The sequence below is a fragment of the Schistocerca piceifrons genome, chromosome 2 (genome assembly GCF_021461385.2).
Source record: "Schistocerca piceifrons isolate TAMUIC-IGC-003096 chromosome 2, iqSchPice1.1, whole genome shotgun sequence".
Classification (NCBI taxonomy): Eukaryota; Metazoa; Arthropoda; class Insecta; order Orthoptera; family Acrididae; genus Schistocerca; species Schistocerca piceifrons.
In genome coordinates, this window is record NC_060139.1 from 34,199,367 (window position 1) to 34,225,182 (window position 25,816).

The window sequence follows — 25,816 nt, forward strand, 5'->3', positions numbered from 1 at the left end:
CGCCTCAAGTGAACAAATGTACAACTAAATGAAACTTTGTAGCTCCCTTAATTCGCCGACACATAGTGCTTAGCTCTGCCTTTTGTCGTTGCAGAGTTTTAAATTCCTAAAGTTGTGGTATTCTTTTTGAATCACCCTGTATAATGCACGCAGTTGTTTGATGATCTTCAGTTTTTGAATTTACAGGCTCCATAAATGCCAAGAGTGCAGTAGGTAAATATACATACCGCTGTAGGTTTGGATAATAAGTAACTATCTACGTATTCAGCCAGAACAATACAAACACCATCTTTCCAATTATATCCAGATAGGCATAATACCATACCTACCTTTCTCTACATTTTTATGAAAAAATTAAAAATTCTATACCACAGAACATGAGAGCTAAAATTACCATTGATCTGCCTCAGTATATTTTATCACTCACTCATATTTATCCTACAAATGTGTTTGTTCATTTCTGCGTTTCACTTTTTTCATCCTGGAATGTAACACACGTGTTCCACAGAAGTTACACAAGACTAAAAGTCTCTCATGCTCTACTGACTTCCATTTCCATTGTCAGAGATTATTCTCCTAGTGTGAACAGCTTGGGTCAAATTTTACAGCAGTCAAAAATTGTCAGTGCAAAAAATTTACATTAAAAATGTTGTATTTGTTTTCACACAGTTGGTGGGTGATGGTTCTGAAATCTTACAATGGGTGATTTGTTTCATTTGTGGGTGATACTGTTATCTGGGTCTAAATATATACTTGACACACAAGATTTTCAGAGGAAAAGTTGCCCCATGCCAACAAGATTCCAAAATTATGAGAAAGAATGCAACATTTGTTGTAAAAGCAAAATAGTTATATTTGAAGACTCCTGGCCATGTGTTTGTACAATAGATAATTATTTACAAGTAATAGTATGAGCAGTGTATATATTTACAAGTCAGTCATATGCAGACTTTCTGCCACAAAAAGTCGCAACATTTTGTTCAGATTGTCTACGGTGCTGAAGTCAATAGCATTGCGGTTATCACGGAATGTGTGCCAGACTTCAGGAAAGGCGCGTGGTATTATATGTAGTATGCGTACACCTGTAATAAAAAGTTATTTTTACTATACTGCAAATATTTGAAGAAAATGTAAAAAAAAAACAAAAAATATATATTTTAATGACTTAAAGCAAGATACATTTCAGTGACTTTTCAATGTATTTCTCTCTGGGAGGTGGTGTGGGAGAAAAACTGACTAATACCATATCTCAAGAAACCCAGTGATATTCACTATTTTGTCGTTGCGTTATTTAAAAATACAGATTTTAAATGTTACAATGGATAAATGATTTTGGACTGAAATTACGTTTTTTTTTATTGGCTGCAGAAAGCGCTGAGACTCTAAATACTCACAAAAATGTAACATTACTGTCATAAAAAAGCGTAATTTCTTGTTTATAGCAAAAGTTGAATCCAAGGAAGCTTTTTTGTATGCTCTGTTTTTCAATTCACAAATCAATTTTTCAACTTAAATGTAATTTTTATGAATAGTTTTAACTATAACTCTAGTAAATTAAAAATTCACAGAATTTCATACCTAACACATTTTACTTTTAGTCTTTAGCTCTGATAAATGGTTCACTACACCAAAAACATTTACAGTGTGTATTCAGACACACTCCAATTTCTGCACAGTATGTGTTACAAGTGTATTAATTATACTTATTTTTAAAGTATTATGTTAATAATGTGCTATAACTATCACACATTCAATGGCAGGCTATTAAGGAGTGCAGTTATCTGCAACAGAACTGAAAACCAAATTCTACAGATCATCTAAATTTGCACACAAACATTGAATAAATACAATGCCATGCAATGCCAGTATGGATGATATGCACAGATTACTTGAAGTTACAAGAGCCTAAAATTTACATTGAAGTAGTGCTGAAGATTCTTATGCTGGAAAATAATGAACATGTAGGACTGAACTGACTAATGATTGGTGTGAAGATTGCAATTGCTAAAAATTTGTTGCACAAAGCTTGAAGAAGAATTATGTGAATGGTCCTGAAAAATAATCATATTGCTAAAGGAGTCAATATACAATACGAGGCAGGTACAAGAAAATCACATTGGAACAATGTGGGAAGATGAATTGAAAATTCAGTAAGGGAAACTACTGAAAACAACAGTAGCATGAGGAGAAAAAACTAACACATTCCATAAGTTAAGATGGAAAATAGCACAGTAACTAATGACACAGAGTAAATTATATAAGCATTGCACAATTACTTGAAGTGAGTGTACAGTTCAATGGGTGAATAAAATACGCACGTAATGAATTATTAAACATCCGCAGCTCATGGTCGTGCAGTAGCGTTCTCGCTTCCCACGCCTGGGTTCGATTCCCGGTGGGGTCAGGGATTTTCTCTGCCTCGTGATGACTGGGTGTTGTGTGATGTCCTTAGGTTAGTTAGGTTTAAGTAGTTCTAAGTTCTAGGGGACTGATGACCATAGATGTTAAGTCCCATAGTGCTCAGAGCCATTTTTTTGAATTATTAATAACAACAACATTCTGAAGATAATGTCAGATGAGGTGCACAAAGGCAGTGAAAGTACGGAAAAAGGAAAGGCATGCTGTAATTATTCTACTTCACAAGAAGGGATGCAAACAAACAAATCAGGCCTTTCTCCTCCACATAACGTGCAAAACAATCACAACAATTTTATATAGCAGCACAGAACCACCATGTATTTTAATTAATCAAAGGAAAAAAAATGGCTTTTATGTAGACATAGTAAAATGATTATTTATAGGCTGAGAACTACATTAAAGACTAGAATGGAGTAAAGAATGTGAATTCTCATACTGCATGGGATTCAATGTGGGTTAAGCCCGTACCTACGTCTGTACTAGCAGCCCTGAAGAAAGAAGGTTTTCAAAAAAATATAGATAACATGGACACACCGCTACCAATGGATGCTTGAACATAAATGCAAATGCTAGCCAAGCATGCAGGTTGCAGCATGAATGACACTGTTCAATGTCATATACAATGGAAGTGCCAGATGTGGTCAGAAGAGTGTTCTGAGTAGTTGTGTGTGCTTTATGTAAGAGCTAAGTGAATTCAAATCTGCGTAAATTGTTGGTGCCCTTATGGTGTGTGGCTGCTTCCATAACCAAAGGAGACGAAGTGTTTGGTGTCTTAAGAGGCTCCTATCTAAGATTTATACCCAGTAGAGGGTAAACAGAAAAGCATTTGCTAAGTTACAATGTGAACAAAAGGGTGGCTCAAGTGATTTTGATAGACTGTCACTGAAGAAGACTATGACAAAGGATACACGGACAAAATCTGTGAAAGTCACTGCAGAACTGAATGTTGCACTCGTGAACCCTGTCAGCTTGATGCACCATGAAGGGAGCACTATAAACTGGGAATTCCAGGGTGAGCTGGAATTACAAAACCACTCAGCAGTGATATAAATACCAATAACAGAATACATGGTGCTGAAGCCATAAAACCTGGACAGTACAGCAATGGAAGGAAGTCACATGGTTGGATGAGGCTTCTTTCACATCGTTTCGAAATTCTGGTCGATTTTACTGAAACAAGGTGTGGGTTCGGTGACGACTGGGCAACCTTATTATGGTATTCCATGGGCCCCACTGTTACTCTGCAAGGTTGCATTACTGCTAAGGATGAGGTAACCGCTTTCACCCATCAGGTCCATCCCACGGTACAGTGTTTGTTCCTCAATGGTGATGCTGTGTTCCAAGATGACAGAGCCTAGTTCACTCAGGTCGCACTGTCCAGATCTGTTTTTGCTGGTACGAAGATGTACTGTCGCATCTCCCCTCACCTCCAGACCACAAAGACTCATCTCAATATTACTGAGCCTTTGTGGTCTAATTTGGAGAGAAGGCTGTGTAATCGCTATCTACCTCCACCACATTACCTGCACTTGCCACTATTTTATAGGTAGAATGGTATAAGGCAAAACCAAAAGAACCTGCATTTATCCGTTCTGAAATGTCAGAGCTGTTTTGAATGTCAACGAGTTTCCTACATCATATTAGGCACGACAATGTGTTGTGTTTATGGTGTTTTCATATTCTTGTCCAACCCATGCCTGTTTCAATGCTGCAGCTTCCATTAGACTCCATCAGGATAGTGGGAAATTCATGACAAAGGGGAGTGAGGCAAGGAGAATCCAAATCATCAACACTATTCACAGAATTCCTAGACAAAACTTTCACATTCTTAAAATAACAAATAATGGCTGAATTGAAGAGGATGCAAAGTGTAGACTGAATATAGCACAGAAAGCATTTCTGAAAAACAGGAATTTGTTAACATCTAATATAAATTTAACTGTTAGATGTCTTTTCTGAAGGTACTTCCGTGGAATGCAGCCTGGTACGGAAGTGACGTCAATAAGCATTTAAGACAAAAAGAGAATAGAGGTTTTCGAAATATAGTGCTACAGAAGAATGCTGAAGATTTGATGGGTACAACGTGTAATTAATGAGGATATAGAGAAAATAAATTTGTGACACATCTTGACCAAAAGACAGAATAGATTGATAGGACATATCATCAGACATCAAGGGAGCGAAAGAGAGGAATACAGCAAACAGGTTCAAAAGGATGGTGGTGGGAGTAGTTATTCAGAGATCAAAAGGTTGCACAGGATACGCTAGCATGGAGAGCTGCATCAATCTGTCTTTGGACTGAAGACAATGATTACTACTACTACTAAAACTACTACCACAAGCACCAGTTGTTTTCATTGCTAACATTAAGAATTTATATCTGCACATACAAACATACAACTATAATTAACTGTTTCAGTTATGACTCATTATTAACTGCAATGCTTTGGTACATTTTGTGTTGTTATATTAAATAATGCGTACATAAATAAATGTGAAGACACTGTTGTCCCCTGTGTTTATCAGATGATGGCTATGCTCTATTACCTCTTATTAAGAAAGGAATGTGGTCATCCTCAATCCCTGATGCAGTAGACATGAGTTGGAAATAACGTTGTTCAGGCTTCCCATTCGAGTATCTCTGTAGTTGTTTCAAAGCAGCTAGGCGTTCCTCTGTACTTGCAATGTGTCGGTAATACTGTTCGGTGTTCGAAAAATAACTGTAGAATACAGGATCAGGAGCACCCAATAAATCAAGCAAGACCAATACATCCTGTAAACAACAAAGCACACAATTAACAAAATCCACTATTATCGTCTCTGAGTTAGTTAGGTAAGTTTGTTTTACTTGTTACATAGATTACATACAAGACAAATATGGAACATGGAAGTTTCATAAGACTTCAGGTCAGTGTGAAAATTTCACTGAAGAGAAGTGAAGAGTATCACAGGAAGGAGATTTCTGCAATTGTGTTGCACATAAAATATTTACTTTTGATTGTCCTTATGATTATCCTTATTTGAGAAAGTGGTGGGAGATAAATTTTAATTTCTCTGTGCCATTCCTGCAGGGTACTGCTTAATTTTCTCTTCTAAATTACTAGCATTAATTTTCTCAACTTCTCTTAAAAGATGATTATTAAAAATGTCTCATGGCATGAAAGACTGAAACGAGATCTGAGGTGGTTTGTTCTGGTTTGAGCACATGGCCGTTCATCTGTGCAATGTTCTGGCATTTGCCAGCAGGCTGATGGGTGTGTCAATGGAATGTGGCGGTAGCAGCAGGACCCATATGCTTCTGTCAGATTTGCCAGCAACCAGGCATGATTGCTGAACTGCTGTTGAAATTGCTCGTCAATATTTTATAAAGTTTTAGTCTTCAGTTACTTATTTTAAAGTTTATTTGTGTTAATATTTGCTGCAAAAGTAACTTATTAGTGGATTTCCATTAATCTCAGTCTTCCTTCCTGTGTTATTGACTCGAGTGGTCTGTTATTCGTGAGTGTGCTTACATTGTTCATCCAAGCCTCACAACTCAGTAGTGTGTGTACATTATGCGGCGTGCAGCTGCAGCTGTAGCAGTTATAAAGCTAAGTACTGACAAGCTTATTTGTGCACTGTTATAGAGTTATTAAATTTAATAGTTTTCAGTGGCGTTTTGTGCTATTTGTGGCGAAATAACAATTTAATCAACTTTTGCAAACATTCACTCACTGCGTTTAAGAGTTTTCTGTGCATTGAAGTTGTTTAGTAAATTTCGCGCTTTAGTTTTCAGCTGACATTTATTATTGTTTCTAGTGAAATATTTCAGTAAAATTTTCATTCAGTGTTTTTAACTTCGCTGAGTGTTCCAGTGACTGCTTGAATTTTTGGTTTTAGCTAATAATTTTGTGAAGTTTTGTTGTATTGGTATTAGTTAATGTGTAGCAGTATTAATAGAAGTAGTTGCTTTCTTAGTAGACAGAGAATTTTGAGACCACTATTGTTAGTTCTGTAAATAGTTCTACTGGTGTAACTGAACTTTGGTAACATAGGCTTATAGTTTTTTTCATTAACTGTAAAATTTTACCACGAGTAAGAAGTGTGGGCTCTGTCGTAGGTTTGTGAGCAGTGGGTTATGGCGTGGGATTTGTTCAAGGTACTTTCATTGTGGAGAATGCAGTGGGGAAGCCATTGGGCATTCTAGCGAGATCCTCTCTTGGGAATGCAGAATTGTTGTTGTTGTGGTCTTCAGTCCTGAGACTGGTTTGATGCAGCTCTCCATGCTACCCTATCCTGTGCAAGTATCTTCATCTCCCAGTACCTACTGCAACCTACATCCTTCTGAATCTGCTTAGTGCATTCATCTCTTGGTCTCCCTCTACGATTTTTACCCCCCACGCTGCCCTCCAATGCTAAATTTGTGATCCCTTGATGCCTCAGAACATGTCCTACCAACCGGTCCCTTCTTCTCGTCAAGTTGTGCCACAAACTCCTCATTAGTTATGTGATCTACCCACCTAATCTTCAGCATTTCTCTGTAGCACCACATTTCGAAAGCTTCTATTCTCTTCCTGTCCAAACTATTTATTGTCCATGTTTCACTTCCATACATGGCTACACTCCATACAAATACTTTCAGAAACGACTTCCTGACACTTAAATCTATACTCGATGTTAACAAATTTCTCTTCTTCAGAAACACTTTCCTTGCCATTGCCAGTCTACATTTTATATCCTCTCTACTTCGACCATCATCAGTTATTTTGCTCCCCAAATAGCAAAACTCCTTTACTACTTTAAGTGTCTCATTTCCTAATCTAATCCCCTCAGCATCACCCGACTTAATTCGACTACATTCCATTATCCTCGTTTTGCTTTTGTTGATGTTCATCTTATATGTAGTAGAAATAAGTTGATAGAGGAGCAGGAGTGTAAGATCTGTGCCCTTCAGGTGCTATTACAATGTCTAAAGAAGGAACCAGGTAGGTTGAGGAGGGTGAAGGGTGGTGGGGAATGGGAACTGGAAATGGCAAGAAGGCAGCTACTAGGAGGAGGTATTCAGACAGTTACACTTTACGTATATGCAATAGATTTGACCACCTGTCAGAGTTGAGTGGAGAGAAGCCTCTTGTATTTGTAGATGTAGGGAGCATGCAGAAGACATCAGCAGTAAAGAGGCCTAGGTCAGCTGCAAAGTCTTAACAGAAAGAACAAGGTCACCAGCATTGTGAAGCCTAGTGCAGGGTTGGCTCAGGTGACTGAGAGCATAGGGGAGTTATGTAGGAATTTTCGGACGAGGATCAGGTAGTGATAGTGGGGAACAGTCTCGATAGGGACGAGGAATACGATGTAGGTGGTCATCTGGTAAAGATAGCTACTCCAATTGGTGGCTCTAATGTGCATTTCGTGCAACTGTTTCAGCGTCATGATGGGCCTCATCCTGATGCGACTGTTAGGTGCGTTAATATGGGGCTGGAGAAGGTGCTGATGGTAGAGGACATGGGTCACATTTAAGTGGTGCCAGTTGAGTCTATCAGTAGATCGGGTTTCACTAGGCATGGCCTGCACCTCCATAGGTATGGGTAGGGGAGGCTGGCAAAGCTTATAGGTGAGAGTGTGGTGGGTGGTGGTAGGATCACTCATGGAAAAATTTCTGTAGGAGTTGGTGTTAGAGCTGCACCTTTTCTGGATTGAAGTCAGCTGATAGGTATACCTGCTTAAAGGAAATCCCTCTAACAGGGCTCACCTTCAGTGGACATCATGTTTCCAAGTAGGGAAGGAACTAGCATATTTCATCAAAATATAAGAGGTTGTAGAGATAAAGTTAGTGAACTGCTTATAGATGTTGACTCTGAAATTATTGGTATATCGGAGCATTACTTAAATAATTTGACAATTCAGAGGCCTCCCTTACCAGGATACAGATCAGCTGGCTGTTTTTCAAGGAGTTTCTTGCGGGGTGAGGGAGTGGCTATGTACGTAAAAAAAGGTATTCCATTTGAGTCCACAGACATATCATGGCAGTACTGCACTGGACAGATATTTCAATGGTGTGCAGGGGCAGTTGAACTTAGTGAAAGTAAACTTCTAATTGTTGTTGTTTATAAGTCCCCTAACTCTGACTTCAGAGCATTTCTGCTCAAACTAGAGAGGGTTCTTGACTCACTTTGTAGGAAGTACCAGAAATTAGTTGTATGTGGTGACATCAACATCAATTTTGTATACGATGGTGCAAGAAAAACGATGTTGATAGATCTCCTAAAATCATATGATCTGATGCAGACTGTTTTTTTCCAACTAGGGTGCAGCCATAGACAATATTTTTACTCATTCTTCATTACTAGATGGCCTTTCAGACCATGATGCACAAATTTTAACACCAAAAGGCTTTTGTACTCAAACAAATGTCACATATAATTACAATCTATGTAGGAAAGTTAATCCAACAGCAATAGAGTTTTTTAAACCTTGTCAAGGAACAAGAGAGCAGGATGTTTATAGTGCCTATAACATAGATGATGAATATAATGCTTTCCTTAAACACATTTCTCATGCTCTTTGAGAGTTGCTTTCCATTAGAACATTCTGAACGGGGTACTAGCAGTAAAAGGCAGCCCGAGTGGCTGACTAGTGGGATGAGGATATCATGTAGAACAAAGTGGGAATTGTATCAAAATCAAGCTACAGTAGCCCATTAAAAACAGTACTGTAAGGTGCTTAAAAATGTTATTAGGAAGGCACAGAGTATGTGGTATGCAAACAGAATAGCTAATTCACAGGATAAAATTAAAACCATACAATCAGTTGGGAAGGATGTGTCTGGTCAGCAGCACAAGGCTGACAATATGTCAGTTCATAGTAAAAATATTTCTGTTTCTGATAAATCAGATATATGTACAGTATTTAACAATCATTGTCTGAGCGTTGCTGGTGAATTAAATAAAAAATTAGTTTCTACAGGGAATCATATAACTTTATTGGCAAATGCCTTTGAGAGATTGATGTCTCAAATACTCCTCTGTAATACAGACAAGGGGGAGATTGAGTCAATAATTAAATCACTGATGACTAAGGACTCTCATGGATATGATGGAGTGCCTAGCAGAATATTAAAGTACTGTGCTGCACATGTTAGCCCTGTGTTTAGCCATATTTGTAATTTTTCCTGTAGGAATGGCCAGTTTCCTGAGCGATTAAAGTACTCAGTAGTAAAGCCGCTTTATAAATGTGGAGAAAGAGATAATGTAGACAATTTTAGACCTATTGCTATGCCATCAGTGTTTGCTAAAGTTATTGAAAAGGCTGTGTATGTCAAGATAATTGATCATTTTATATCACACGATTTGCTATGAAATGTACAGTTCAGCTTTAGAAGTCGTTTAACAATTGAAAAAGCTATACTCTCTTTTCTCTGTGAGGTACTGGATAGGTTAAACAAAAGGTTTCAAATGCTAGGCATATTTTTTTATTTAACTAAAGTATTTGATTGTGGTTATTACAAAATATTGCCCCAGAAGTTGGACCAATATGGAATACAGGGAGTAGCTCACAATTGGTTCACCTCTTAGTTTAGCAACAGACAGCAAAAAGTCATTATTCACAGTGTTGAGAATGGCTGTCATGTAGGGTCTGAGTGAGGTATGGTCAAGTGGTGGGTGCCCCAGGGATCAGTGTTGGGTCCACTCCTGTCCCTCCCTTATTTATATAAATGATATGTTCTCTAGTCTTAGTGGTAGTTCTAAAATATTTCTGTTTGCTGATGACAGTAGCTTGGTAGTAAAGGATGTTGTGTGCAACAAAACCTGATATTTTAATTTCACAGAATGGGCATATGATGTGTGAAACTGAATGGTTCAAATTTCTAGGTGTTCAGATAGATAGTAAACTGTCGTGAAAAGCCCACATTCAGGATTTTGTTCAAAGACTTAATGCTGCCGTTTTTACTATTGAAGGGTATCTGAAGTGAGTGATCGTTCGACATGAAAATTAGTCTACTTTGCCTATTTTCATTCGCTTACATCATGTGGTATTATATTTTTGGATACCTATTCCCATTCTAAAACGATATTTTTGGCTCAGAAATGGGCAGTTTGGGTAATAAGTGGTGTAAGTTCACGAACCTCTTGTCGACCCCTGTTCACAAGTCTGGGTGTTTTACATCGGCCTCTCAATATATATATATTCCTTATGTCATTTCTTGTTAACAATATTAGCTTATTCCCAAGAATAAGCTTCTTTCATTCAGTTAACACTTGGCAGAAATCAAACCTGCATTTGGATTGGACTTCCTTAACTCTTGTGCAGAAAGGTGTGCAGTATACTGCTGCACCCATTTTCAATAATCTACCACTCGAACTCAAAAATCTTAGCAGTATCCACACACTTTCAAATCGAAACTGAAGAGTTTCTTCATGGGTCACTACTCCTACTCTGTTGAGGAGTTCCTTGAAAAATTAAGCTTATTCTTGTTGTGTTGTTGATTGCGTTTACTTAAACTTACGACTTGACTTTTTTCGGGTTCACAAACATTTTATTTTTATCTGTTTTACTTTTATGTTCCATAACCTTGGAGATTTGCTCCTCAATTTGATCCTACGGAACTTGACGTGTAAAAAAATAAATAAAAAAATAATATCACAAATGTCATTAGCAGTTAGCAAAAAGTTTTAGTAATACACAATTAAGCACTTGTGACACAAACAACTAAAAGTACAAGAAATTACAATCCGTCAAATTAAAAGAGCTTAATGAGACAATTATTTTAGTGTACAGTCTGCTTATGGATATGAAGTATTTAATTAATTAATTAATTAATGGAAAAGAAATTTGTAATGACTTATTGCAACAAATGTAATATCACTTAACCTGACTAAGCCACAAACAAGACCATCTGACCAAATGAAAGCACTTGTCAAGACAAGTCGATTGATCTACCCACATGTTTATTTATGCACTTAATTAGCTGATAAGAAACATTTGAACTAGTGCTTAATTAAAGTCTGCATAGATAATTATACAAAATATACAAAATAACACAAACAGATTGCATCGTGTGCTGGAGAATGCAACCACACATTATACGCAACATATAGATCGTAAATTTTGAGGGTTTAATTGCTGATTTGGTTAATTAAATAATTTTTTCAACACTTTTCCCATAACTTCAATCCCATTATAGCTACATAAATTTGGATGACATTAGTAGAAAGAGCAGCTGATTTTCTATGACACTGATGTGCCACATATATGTATTCAGTACATGTCCAAGGTACAATTCACTAAGACTAAATACAGTCATATTTACACAAAAATTGTTTTTAAAATATTCATCCTAAAATTTATTATAATTTATCATTTTAATCAGCATCTTGGTGTGCATATTTTATATCATTAGTTTTAAGACAGCACGTAAGTGTATTAAGTTGTAATTTGTACTGGTGAACAACTACACAAATTGCTTGTTACGATTAAGGAGAAAGCCAGATGTTATCTCTATAGAAGGCAGCCTTGGTTGGAATATGTTATTCGAGCACAGAGCTGGTTTGCTCTTTGAATTATTTCACAGAGTTAAACTTATATTTTTCAAGTTTCTTAATTCTGTGAACTTACAGATAGGTCAGTGGCACATTTACGAATAGTTTCCTTTAAATTTATAAACATTTTGCAACTCTATATGGGGGCTCGTGTCATATTCAGGTCAAAAATACAACAGCAATAGGTCATTCTTGACCAGTCCACTGCTGAATGTACATAATTCATTTACAAGTAGTGGCAATTTTTGTTTAATAATCACGTTGTCGGGGCACATCATTTGTACAGTATGTACCCAAACTAACAAACTTATTTTCCTGGTTTTGTATTTCAGTGAGATTTAATTTAATTGTTATTGAGAGGGACAGACAAGAATCGTAGTGACTATGACCCCTATGATCATATTGAGAAACACCACTGGCCAACTTCAACAGAGCAGGCCAAACCAGTAGCCAGCAACTTAGTAACATCGATACACCAGAAAGACAGTCCAACTGCAGCATCAGCCTGCCAGTTAGTACACCTCCAAGATGGGTTGTTTTGGCGTAAGTGGTTGGAAGCAGTGCTTTGGGAAAACAAGTAGACCCAAACCAACATAAATATCCATATTTAGCTGAAGAGATCTCAGTCTGGCAGCATCATCTATAACGGGAGTTCTACGCCAGGCAACATTGTTAGCTACAAGCAGCCAATACACGACTTTCCCTCCGTCACCAACAGGCTTACTGCTGGTTCGAAGTCCATCACAATGGACCCAGTGGCTTACAGCCGATCAGTCACTGCTGGGCTCACTCCAACTGAAACCGACCTTCTGCCCTGGAGGGCAGCAGCTGCTTGAGACCAGGGTGGTGCAGCTGTTTAACCATCTGTGACTGGGTTGACATAATGAAGCTGTACGCCTCCGCTCACAGTGGCAGACACCGCTGCTGAGGGCTGTCTTCCTCTACAAGAATCATGGCACGCCCTGCCTTGAGCTGCAGGGCCATGCCGAGACGGTAAATTTGCTGCCACAGACTCAACATCTCAGCATTCCTGCACAGCTACTGGCATCAAATAGTCCATTGCCCACTTGTTGCACCTCCGCCACTGCACTCGCTGTCGTCAGAATGCACACAGAGAGGCACTATCACTGCAGAGCATCACTATGAGTGATGTAGTTTGGTCTCCAATAAAATGCATGACTAATAATCACGATTACTCAGGCAACCATTGGTCATTATTCTGACAACCCACCAGCTCAACTCATCCCTGACACTATGTATACGTATTATCCACCCTGGGCCTCTAGAACTACGACACAGACGAGCCAAAGACTTTATTCAGTGGTTGCATTGAAACTCCCAAGAAAAATGAGTATTATTTAAAATTACACCACCCTATTATAGCCTGCAAGAAATGAACCACACTTTGTCATCTTCCCATTCTCCTTAATCTTCACGGTCTGCCTCTGTCATTCGTAACATTATTCCATATTGTTATCATTTTATTACCTGAACTGTCAATTAAAAATAACATGTTCTTTCTAAAAAATTTATTAATATTTTGTGTACCAATTATAGTGTGAAAGTGCTTCCACATCTTACTAATTTTTAAAGCTTTAGCTATTTTGAAGACATCTTTCTCTTGTTTTGGACACACACACACACACACACACACACACACACACACACACACACACAGAATAATTTTTTTCTCCTTGATTGGTACGTATTTATTTGATAAATGGTTTAAATAATTGAAAAGTAATCTATTGGGAAATGCTAGGAGTTGAGAAATTGTGTTCACTGTAAAGTCTAATAATGTTTTCTCACAATCTTTTTTTATTTGTTTTTCAGCAGAACATGGAGCAAGTAACATAATGAGGCTGACTGTGCATAATCATCTGACAAAATTCTCATGCTAGCATAACTTCAAGGTAGTTATATGAATACATCATCTATCAATATTCTACTAACCTGAGGTACTGAAGTAAGGAATTTGTCTATTAATACTACTTTATACGTGACTAATAGCATCTACAGACCACTTCTTTTTGTCACGCACATGTAACATCAAGTGTATATGCGGACAAAGAAAAAAATTCCCGTATTTCCTGGTTAAAAATACCCTTTCTCCTGGGGTGAAAATACACTTTTTCCGTGTTAAGTGACAGTATGCTTTTCCTCGGAACTGTAAAACTTATCAAACCATTGAATCGTTATGGTTCTACACCAGTGTAGAATTTCCCGGCACTTTACAAAACGAAACTTTGGGGAAAAAAACACGTTTTCGAGAGATCTGTGATGTGCAGCAACATGTAGGCTGCATTTTCGTATGACGAAAGTATAAATTCGAATTCCACGAAACACCGCATGTTACTACCTGAAGCAATGAAATCGAGATTGCGATGTGCAGCCAGTCATAGCTCATGTCACGTGATCTCGCCAGTCGATGACGGCGGATATTCAGAGCATAGGACACGTCATGTAGTCAGCCAATAGCAACATCATTTTTAAGTAGCGCGACCACACAAATAGGAAAAGTTAATGGTTTAAATTGATATACATGGTGTTGTTACAAGAAAAGCAAAGATTTCACGTATAATATTGGTCTCTAAGATTAATGAGCTGCAAGAGAACCTAAGTTTTCACATATAATTTTGATCTTTTTTGACATCATGCAAATGAGCCAGTAACATTTTTAATAACGACATAAATGTCTGATCGCCTGGGCTCGAAATTCTTCTAATAGTCGTCCACAAAGAGTTGATTTTTAATGAGAGTCAAACGCTCTGTGATTTAAGAAATTCATTGTACATTCTCGCACATAGTTCATCTTGCGTAAAAGCAAATTTGCTTTGAAAGTAACACTTTTCAAACCACCATTCGCAACATTTTCCAACAACTGTTAGAAATAGGTTCGTTTCAGCAGTTGCCACAGAGCGCCAGATAAAAGGCGCCACCTTGCTTACGCAGCTACGACGCCGCACGAAGCCCATATGTTTGTACACATCAGAGGGTACTCTAAGAGCATCGGAATTTCGTGAACCATACTAAAATGCACCATTTGGCTTAAAGTACACATTTGTATGTCCAGATTCGGATGTAAATTTTCTTTGAGTACCAGTACTGCATTATCATGTTAGGTATTTTATTATGGCATAATACCATACGTGCTAGAAAATGAAAATGTGCACGTGAAATGCAACGAACAGTTGAAACTAGCCAATGGTGTGGAATTAAACAATTCGTTTCAAATATACGGCCTGCCTCAGCAGAAATGGAGACTGCCCACCTCCCCACTACAACGCAAATTACTCTGTGTGTAAGTCCCGGATCTACGATATTTCCGAACCGGGGCAATACTAGATAGCGGCTCCCCCTCCCCCTCTCCAGCATTTGAGGTACAACGCCACAAATTTAACAGACTTTTCAAAAAATGTTCATTTTGTAGCGCACATGTCTCTGAAGAGTCTGATACATAAAACATATGTCTAGGAAGAAGTGTAAGACATATTATTTGGTCTTAAGTGTGCCAAAGTGCAGTGCCACGCATCATCACACATCACTGTATTTTGCTCTGTAATGGATGCCATCGAACTATATTCAGGACATTAGACATTAAAATGTCCTGTGGTGCCTCACCTGGTCCCAGTCAGTCGTTTTAACATCTTGTCCCTTTTTTTTTTTTCAAAAACCACCCCTCGCGATTAATAGTGGATGGGATTACTTGTAACCGGGAGAACAAGAACTCTTTACAAAATCTGCACTCTTTATTGTCTATTAGCTAATAACTTGCTGTTATGTGTGAGAAAATTAAACGTAGGATACATAAAACCACTAAAGACAAGACACAAACAAGACTACTCATTTCTTCAATCCTACGTCCTAGCAAATTGTTCTCCCTAATATTGCTACAGCTTTACATGGTGTGCTTTCCTTTCTGTGAAGGAACTATTACACCAAAGTTTGTCAAACATTTTGCAACACGAGAAAACGAAATGTCATTGTCTAATACTGAAAAAGCTGTTAATAAAAATAGTACCCAAGACTGGTGTGGTTTCTCGAGCTGATAACGTGTATTTTGTCACTGTGTGCTGGATAAAACAAAATAGACCTGTCTAATATTGCACAAGTTGTAATAGACACCAAATAAATGAGACTGTTTTGGAAGAAATGGTCATTTTTATGATACGACAGAATATAATTCACGAAGTACGAATATCAAATGTCTATTACGCCTACTACAAGCAAAAAGCTTTCTGTTAGGAAATAGTTTCACATTTCATTCATAGGCTCCAGCTTCTCAAGCTTGAGATTGAAAAGTAGTAGTACAAAATTTTTATACAAATTTGGAAGTGTCATATTCGTCTATAATTTGTGTGATGTCTCCGTTTCTTCTCCTTCCTTGTTCTAACAAACAATCTTGTCATCCCTAATTCTGTAACTATTCCTGCCAGTGTCAAAACTTATTCTTCGGTTAACTTCACTAACCCTGCCACAATCACCGGTTTAGTTACCCAGCATTTATTCTCCGGTTAGGTGTCATTACGTGTTCGTACAACGCCTTTTCCACGATACTCCCAGAATAGAACTTAAGCGCCTACTAGATGGGGAATGTACAACTGGCCCTCACTAGTGTACAGTCTGGTTGAAAACTTTCTGTCCAAATTTCATTTTCTTGCATACACTGAGAAGATAATATGTAATCTTTCTTACCTGTTATTAGTCGTTTATTTCCACTCTGGCTGTTTGAATCTATGGCTTTCGCTAGTAATTATAACAATGCTGATCATTCCAGACCCAGTCAACCACATAAACAGCAATTGGCATTCGCCCATTCGGCATTATTCCGCTCAGCTCGTATAGTCCACTGAAAAGTTTACTTTTAGATGCGACGAGGATTGCCCTGGCAGAGACATCATGTACACTGTGCACGCATTCAAAAATCAACTTAGAATGTGCAAAAATTAACAGGGATGCGTTTCAAAATCATATGAATAAACAATAGACCAATGTGTGCTGGATGCTTCGTGAAACAAGTTTTTTTTCCCCCACTCAAGAATATGAATTTGCTGCCCGGGGCAGATACCCCGGTTTTTCCTCCACCCCTTAGATCCGAGCCTGATGCACATACGTGAAGCTGGTAGCATCGGCAAACCAGTAAAATTTTTACGGGTAGCATCTAGCCACTTGATGTTACTGTTTATACAGTTAACAGCAACATATATGTAGCCAGAAGCAGGAATAGGTACTACAAATATGTGACTCAACTGCGCATGCACATGAGTCCGCTCGCAACTGCTCAAACAAATACAAACAGTTGTAACATCACACTCATCGGAGGCCACTTATTGTTCTGAAGCATTGCAAAGTGCTCTTAAAGCCTTTGACACTTTTTGCTCTTGGAAGACGCTTGTATGAGCACTGCTTTTGTCATTTTGTATATGATGCATTTCGTTTGCAACTTAAGTCCTATTTTCGTCTTTCTTCTCTCGTTCATGTTTTATTGCTGCAGTATTATTCTGCAGTACTGGGATACAGTAATATTCTTTGTTAGAATATTGGTCCTTACCAGTCAAAAATTACAAAAATCTAACTGAAAACTAAAACAATGAAAATTCCTGGAATTCGAAAAAATTCCCAGGTTTTTCCCCGATTTTCTTACGGATGAAAAAAATCCTGAGTTCTTCCCGAATCTCCCAGTTGTCCCGGGTCGCATGCGCCCTGAACATATTTACATCTTCACCATCACCAGAAATGGGGGTAAACAAGTGTTAACATTGCCATGAACAGTTCAGATTTTATGGTGTAGGGTTTGTACACTGTGAAACTAAGGTTGTCCTCAACCCAAAGGCTGGTCTGAAAATCAGTGCGTTGCTAGGTATCGTCCTATGGAAAAATGGTATGCCTGTGTCTTCCTCCAACCTTCGAACTTGCTTACTCCGCCATTTATAGGCGGCTAGTTTAACAGGCTGTAAACTAGTGTTTTCCACATACAAAAAATCACTGTCTGGGAGCAAAAGCTGCAATTACTGACAGAAAGGATCCTATGACTGATGGAGGAATCGACTCTATAAGTTTGGATTTGTGATCTCACACCTACCTGCACTTACATACTGTAATATAATTGTTAAATTTTCCAGTATTAACTCACAAGTACATTAAACTCAGCCTTTAAGCAGAATACAAATGGAAATGAACAGTTTTGACAAAAAGTTTTCCTTAATTTCCACCAATTAATATTCTGATGAGGGAAGTTTGTCACCAATCAGATTACATCTCTAAGTTGTCATTCTCTGCCAGTTTATTTTAATACTATCTGTTTGGACTGAATTTTTAAAAAGATTCTACATTACATAATGAATCTTATGGATCTGCCCTAGTATGATGGCAGGCTTCTTTATACTTCCTCCTAATTTGTCTTTGTCATTGCTATTCTGGTGTAAGCCATCTCCAAAGAGCACCCGCCAGAACAATAATAATAGAAGATCTCTCAGCCATGCAAGGAAGTCCACTAAAATGTGTAATCATAACAAACAATTCCCCCAGTCCAAGCTTCCATTTCATGATTTACCACATATGACTTCCCTGTCCACAACAGAAGGAGTTGCAGGTGCTGTATTCCTATTGCAATCCCCTGCTGCCACTTCCTCCCCTAACTATATAGCTGATAGTGTATGTGTGAAGATGTGTTCCGTTTGCTTCTTTGTCTGCACTGAGAACTGACATTTTCTAAATGCTTAGCTACAACTTCAACATTGTTTATGTGCCTGTCTACCGGTCAATGCCTTAACTACACAGCGAGTGGATGTATCTACATTCTTCCCACTGTTTTTATTCCACTCAGGAGTTATCAGTATCATGTTATCTCAATGTGTGGCATTTCGGTGTTTGTACGAGTTCTTGAAAACTGGAAACATGCATATTCCTTGGTGACAGGAAATCAGAAGATGTAATTCAATATTTTAGTATTACACAGTCAAGTGACATTAATGTGATCACCATCTAGGTTTGATGTCAACGTGCAGTAACCACTCACATAAGGCAGGCGGCAGCACTAACAGTACAGGGTATACAAAGCTTGTCAAGGGGACACAGAAAACAGTGTTGTCGTTATTGTAATGCAGAAATGGAGTGATTTATCTGATGTCCAAAAGCGCATGATCATTGGCTTTTGGGCCAAGGATAGAAACATTTTCAAAATGCCCAAGTGTGCACATTTTCACATGCCACTGTGGTTAAAGCATAGAGGGCACGACACAACCAGCACTGAGGTAACTACGGTGCACCACGGGCCACAGGTGACAGGGGTGAACAATGACTGCGGAGATGTGTACGGGCGAACAGTCGTGCAACTGACCACCGAGATGAACTGAGGGACTGCCAACGGCCTCTCCTCAATGACCATTCAGCAAACATTGCAGCGTACGGGCCTCCACGGCAGGCGCCCAGTTCACGCACCCGTGCCGAAACCTGTTCGTCGGTGATGAAGGTTGGAATTTGCACGCCACTACTGCAACTGGATGTTCACAGACTGGACACAGGTGACCTTTTCCGATGTATAGTGTCTTATGGTTCATCCGATTGATGGTGCGGATGGCATGAAACATCTGAAAGCAAAGAGTCCAGGCCGGAGGAGGGACAGTTATGGTCTGGGGAAAGTTTTCCTGGCATTTCCTGTAAGATTTCATCATTCTGGAAGGCACAGTCAATCAACACAAGTATGCATCTATCCTCAGGGATGATGTCCACCCCTCAGCATATCGTATCTACCAGCAGGACAAAGCAATATGTCACACAGCTTGCAGTGTACGTGCTTAGTTCAAAGATCACCAGGATGAGTTTACCGTTCTCCCTTTGCCATTTGCGATTTGCGAAGTCAGTCAAGAATCTGTGGGACCTCTTCAGTCAGACTGTTCGCACAATGGATCCTCAACTGAGAAACTTAGCACACTTGGCGACTGTGCTGGAGTCGGCACCACTTCACGTAGTCACATTATTGTGACTGGACAGTGTAGTGTGTTCTCCAGCATTTTATTGCCAGTGTGATCACCGTGTGAGAGCACAGGTGACTTCAATCAGGTTGTTGAGTTTACACAAGATAAAAGTTTTGGGAATTGTCCACCATATTAGCAGACAGACTTACTTTTGAATTCACGGAATGATTCTTTATTTTTGTTACACTTTCTTTTGCCTTTTTTTTGGCTGTTGAAATCTGAGATAAAGCTCTCTCTGATTTTGTAGCAACTTTTTGGCGAGGTTACTCAACTGGGTCTTCGCATGTAACTGTCTAAAGCATATATTTTGAATTTTAAATTTTTTTTTCTTTCATAAAATACAGAAATACAATTGTGAGCCATTTCCACCAATGCCTAATTAAGCACAGTAGTGTTCAAATGTACCTGCAGCTCGAAGAACAGTTGGTTTTGACTATTTATGACTTATTCAATAAGTGACAAATGTCAGCAGGTGCTGCCAGAATTATATTCTCATAAGATAAAAAAAGAAAGTATTGAACTGGACTGCCGTACCAAAGCGTATCAAGAGAAATTTTTATAAAACTGTAATCTGAAAAAATATATACGATTAGGATTACTCACAATTCTGTCCAGTTCTTTTGCACCACTTTTCCTTGGAGACCGTGTCTGTTCCCACTTTTGTGCCAAATGCCTTGCCCCATAAATTGAATCTGTAGGGCTCCAGTGACGGAAAGCTTCTTCTCCATCAAAGAAAATAAACATCAGACTCATGTCTTCCTAAATTACAAACAAAAAGAAAACTGTAAGTTACTTGCACATAAACAGATAAGAAAAAGTAATGTTGCATATCATAAATACATACATTTAATGAAACTTGCAGTAGTTAAAAGTTAATTTTATGTATGTTCACCCTACACTACTGACACTACTTTGGATGGATTCAATCAGCTTAGTGAACAGTTCCTACAGAATATTCCTTAGGTAAAGCTATACTCAGCTAAGAATGGCAACGGGGATGTTGATATAAATGGAAAGCATCTATTGTGTCATGGACAGGCACATTAAAAATGATTCAAGAGGAGCACACTGGCCGCGACATTTGAGTTCTACACTCAACATACTACACGTCGATAACAAACTGACCTCATAATGATGCACTATCAACCACAAAAAGAAGAAAACTACCAATAGCACTACCATATAACAAAACAGTAGTTGTAGGGATCTCTCACATGTACCTTTAACCCCACAAGGAAACCATTTTGGGTACACGGAAGTCAGAACACCTGTTAATGCCTTCAGTCAGTCCACCACCACTGTATTTTGGTGTTTTGCAGATTTATAGCTTATTTCATATTTCAGACCCACTAAAAATGTAAATACAGAGGTTTTCCTGCATTACACATTTGGGAACAGTGTAGTACTCCTATTAATATGCTCTAATCTAAAATGTTCTCCTATTCAATGTCTTTCTATTAATTGCATAAATCATGGTGGGCCAATATGCACAGAGTTTATCCTTGATTGAAACAAACCGTCAGTTTGAGAAAGAAATCAAACAGCATAATCCTGACACATTGGATCAGTGAACACAGCTGTTGGTTAAAAATTTACAGCAATCAGCAGAAATATTATTTCCACCTAATTTCATCTCGGTAAGTGTGAAATGCAAACTATCTTTAGTGCATCAAAATATTCGAGGGCTTAGAAGTAAAATTAATGAACTACTTATGTGCATTGATGAATTAGAGTCATCGAACCCAGTTGATATAATTTGCCCCTCTGAATATCATGTGACCACTGGTATAGACATGTTAAACCTTACTGAATTTAAGTTAGCCTCTTACTTCTGCAGACAAAATATGGAGAAAGGAGGAGTTGCCACATTTGTTAAAAACAGTTTTAAATTTAAGAATATTGACATTAATAAATTTTGCTAAGAGCAGCACTTAGAAGCATGTGCAACAGAGATAGGATTTCATAATATGTCCTTTATAATAATAGCCATATACAGACCATCTTCAGGAAATTTCAACCTGTCTATAAATGGTCTTGATGATTTATTATCTCATCTAAAATTAAAAAAAAACAAAGAACTAGTGGTTGCTGGTGATTTTAATATAGATATCCTGAAAAACACTGTCAGTGAACAGTTACTGAAATCAGTTACATTGTCATTCAATTTAATTTATACTGTAAATTTCCCAACTACGGTATACAAATGTTCTAAGACTGCCATTGATAATATCTTTATAGACAATTCTAGGCAACTAAGCCTCATTACAAAACCAGTAGTAAATCGGCTGTCTGACCATGACATGTAACACCTAACATTAAAGTTTGAAAATTGTCAGGGTAAAACATCTATCAGAACTGAGTACTGAAGGCCAATAAAACAGTCAAAAACTGAGAAGTTTAGGAGATTGCTCAAAGAAATTAATTGGATGGATGTTTACAGCATCTAAGACACAAATGGAAAATACAAAACATTCATTAATAAAGTTAGCACCTTATTTGAAAATTGTTTCCCCTGAAGGTAACTCAAATTAAGCAGAAGTCTAATAAGAAACCATGGATCACACAAGGGATAAAGATATCATGCGAGACAAAAAGGAAACTCTATCTGCTATGTAGAGACACCTTCGATACTAGCATTATAGCTCATTACAAAAATTACTGCAAAATATAGAAGAAGGTTATCCAGAAATCTAAACACCTGCATTATGAGAAGAAGATAAATACATCCAGCAATAAAATAAAAACAATATGGGATATAGTTAAGTCAGAGACAGGTAGGACCAGAAATTGGGAGGAACAAATAGCTCTAAAAATAAATGAAACCCTGGTAACAAACACGTTGTGTTGCAAACTATTTAAACAAGTATTTTGTCTCTGTTACTGATAGCATGGGGTTGTCAGGTTCAGTAAATAATGCAATGGAATATCTGAAACCAGTCAAGCAATCTCAGTAAAATGGAACTGACACTTACTTCACTCAAAGAAATAGAATCCATCATAAAGTCCTTGAGATCAAGCATTCTATTGGTTATGATAACATATAAACAAAGTTATAAAAGTGTGTTCATGTGAGCTTAGACATATCTTAAGTTATTTGTGTACTCAATCACTTACCACAAGAACATTCCCAGACTGGCTTAAATAGGCTGAAGTTATACCTCTCCACAAGAAAGGGGACAAAGAAATGCCGTCAAATTACCAACCAATCTCACTTTTACCAGCTCTTTCAAAAATCTTTGGAAAGGTTATGTTCAAGCATCTACTTAAGCATCTTTGTGAAAATACACTACTGGCCATTAAAATTGCTACACCACGAAGATGACGTGCTACAGGCGCAAAATTTAACCGACAGGAAGACGATGTTGTGATATGCAAATGATTAGCTTTTCAGAGCATTCACACAAGGCTGGAGCCGGTGGCGACATCTACAACGTCCTGACATGAGGAAAGTTTCCAACCGATTCCTCATACACAAACAGCAGTTGACCGACTTTGCCTGGTGAAACGTTGTTGTGATGCCTCATGTAAGGAGGAGAAATGTGTACCATCACGTTTCCGACTTTGATAAAGGTCGGATTGTATCCTATCGCGATTGCGGTTTATCGTATCGCGACATTGCTGCTCACGTTGGTCGAGATCCAATGACTGTCAGCAGAATATGGAATCAGTGGGTTCAGGAGGGTAATATGAAACGCCGTGCTGGATCCCAACGGCCTCGTATCACTAGCAGTCGAGATGAAAGGCATCTTATCTGCATGGCTGTAACGGATCCTGCAGCCACATCTCGATCCCTGAGTCAACAGATGGGGACGTTTGCAAGACAACAACCATCTGTACGAACAGTTCGATGACATTTGTAGCAGCGTGGACTATCAGCTCGGAGACCATGGCTGGGGTTACCCTTGACGCTGCATCACAGACAGGAGCGCCTGCAATTGTGTACTCAACGACGAACTTGGGTGCACGAATGGAACAACATCATTTTTTCGGATGAATCCAGGTTCTGTTTACACCACCATGATGGTCGCATCTGTGTTTGGCGACATCGTGGTGAGTGCACATTGGAAGCGTGTATTCGTCATCGCCATACTGGTGTATCACCCGGCATGATGGTATAAGGTGCCATTGGTTACACGTTTTGGTCACCTCTTGTTCGCATTGACGGTACTTTGAACAGTGGATGTTACATTTCAGATGTGTTACGACCCGTGGCTCTACCCTTCATTCAATCCCTGTGAAACCCTACATTTCAGCAGGATAATGCACGACCACATGTTGCACGTCCTGTACGGGCCTTTCTGGATATAGATAATGTTCGACTGCTGCCCTGGCCAGCACATTCTCCAGATCTCTCACCAACTGAAAATGCTGGTCAATAGTGGCCGAGCAACTGGCTCATCACAATGCGCCAGTCACTACTCTTGATGAACTGTGGTATTGTGTTGAAGCTGCATGGGCAGCTGTACCTGTACGCGCCATCCAAGTTCTGTTTGACTCAATGCCCAGGCGTATGAAGGCCGTTATTACGGCCAGAGTTGGTTGTTCTGGGTACTGATTTCTCAGGATCTATGCACCCAAATTGCGTGAAAATGTAATCACATGTCAGTTCTAGTATAATATATCTGTCCAATGAATACCCGTTTTCATCTGCTTTTCTTCTTAGTGTAGCAATTTTAATGGCCAGTAGTGTAACATACTGTCAAAGTCACAGTTTGGGTTTCTTACGGGTTCTGATATTGAGAAGGCTATTTACACTTACAGTGAAAATGTCCTTAATTCATTAGACAACAAATTAGAGGCAACAGGCATATTCTGTGACCTGTCAAGGACTTTTGACTGTGTGAATCACAGCATTCTTTTAAGTAAATTAAAATATTATGGCATCACTGGTAGTGCTGCAAAGTGGTTTCAGTCATATCTTACTAATACAAAACAAAGGGTGTCATTACGTAACACTTGAGCAGTAGGCAATCAGACATCATTTGACTGGGAAGAAATTAGATGTGGTGTTCCCAAGATTCCATACTAGGTCCACTACTCTTTTTTGTGTATATTAATGACCTGTCATCTGTTACATTACCAGATGCCAAGTTTGTCTTATTTGCAGATGACACAAACATTGCAATAAATAGTAAATCAAATATAAATTTAGAAAGGGCAGCTAATCAAATTTTTACTGACATTAATAAGTGGTTCATAGCCAATTCACTGTCATTAAACTTTAAAAAGGCCCTTATATGCAGTACAGGACTTCCAAGAGTTTTCCTTGTAGTGCGTGTATAAAATATGACGACATGGAAATAGAAGTTGAGAGTGTAAAATTCTTGGGATTACAACTTGATAATAAATTCAGTTGGGAGCGACATACTAACGAACTGCTAAAGTGCCTACACAAGTCTGTGTTTGCAATGTGAATGATGTCAGACATAGAAGATATAAATATTAAAATACTGGCATATTTTGCTTATTTTCACTCCATTATGTCATATTGTATCATATTTTGGGGAACTCCACAAACCGAGAAAACATTTTTTAGAGTACAGTAAGAGTAATGTGCAGTGTAAATCCAAGAACATCATGTCGAAACCTATTCAAAGAATTGGGCATACTAACCACAGCTTCTAAGTATATTTATTCCTTAATGAAGCTTGTTGTAAATAATACATCTCTTTTTCCTACTAACTGCTTAGTACACAGTATCAATACTAGGAATAAGAACAATATATATAAAGATTTAAAATCACTTACTCTTGCCCAGAAAGGTGTCCAGTATTCAGCAACATGTACTTTCAATAAGTTACCAGCAACCATTGAGAGTTTAGTTTCAGACAAGGCACAATTTAAACATAATTTAAAAGAATTTTTGGTGGCCAATTCCTTCTATTCCATCCATGAATTTCTCAACAT

The 25,816-nt window shown here is 38.3% G+C and overlaps 1 protein-coding gene across 2 annotated transcripts in view; it reads right to left on the bottom strand.

The window, feature by feature from the left end:
- Positions 1 to 828: 828 nt before the first annotated feature.
- Positions 829 to 25,816, bottom strand: part of LOC124776364 (glutaminyl-peptide cyclotransferase-like) — a 75,672-nt gene continuing 50,684 nt past the window's right edge. For both annotated transcript variants that reach the window (XM_047251315.1, XM_047251317.1), the window contains exons 4-6: positions 20,513 to 20,668; positions 4,966 to 5,191; positions 829 to 1,082 (exon numbers count right to left, since the gene is read on the bottom strand). In XM_047251315.1, coding sequence (XP_047107271.1) covers positions 928 to 1,082; positions 4,966 to 5,191; positions 20,513 to 20,668 — 537 coding nt within the window. In that variant the 3' untranslated portion in view covers positions 829 to 927. The remainder of the gene's footprint in view (positions 1,083 to 4,965; positions 5,192 to 20,512; positions 20,669 to 25,816) is intronic.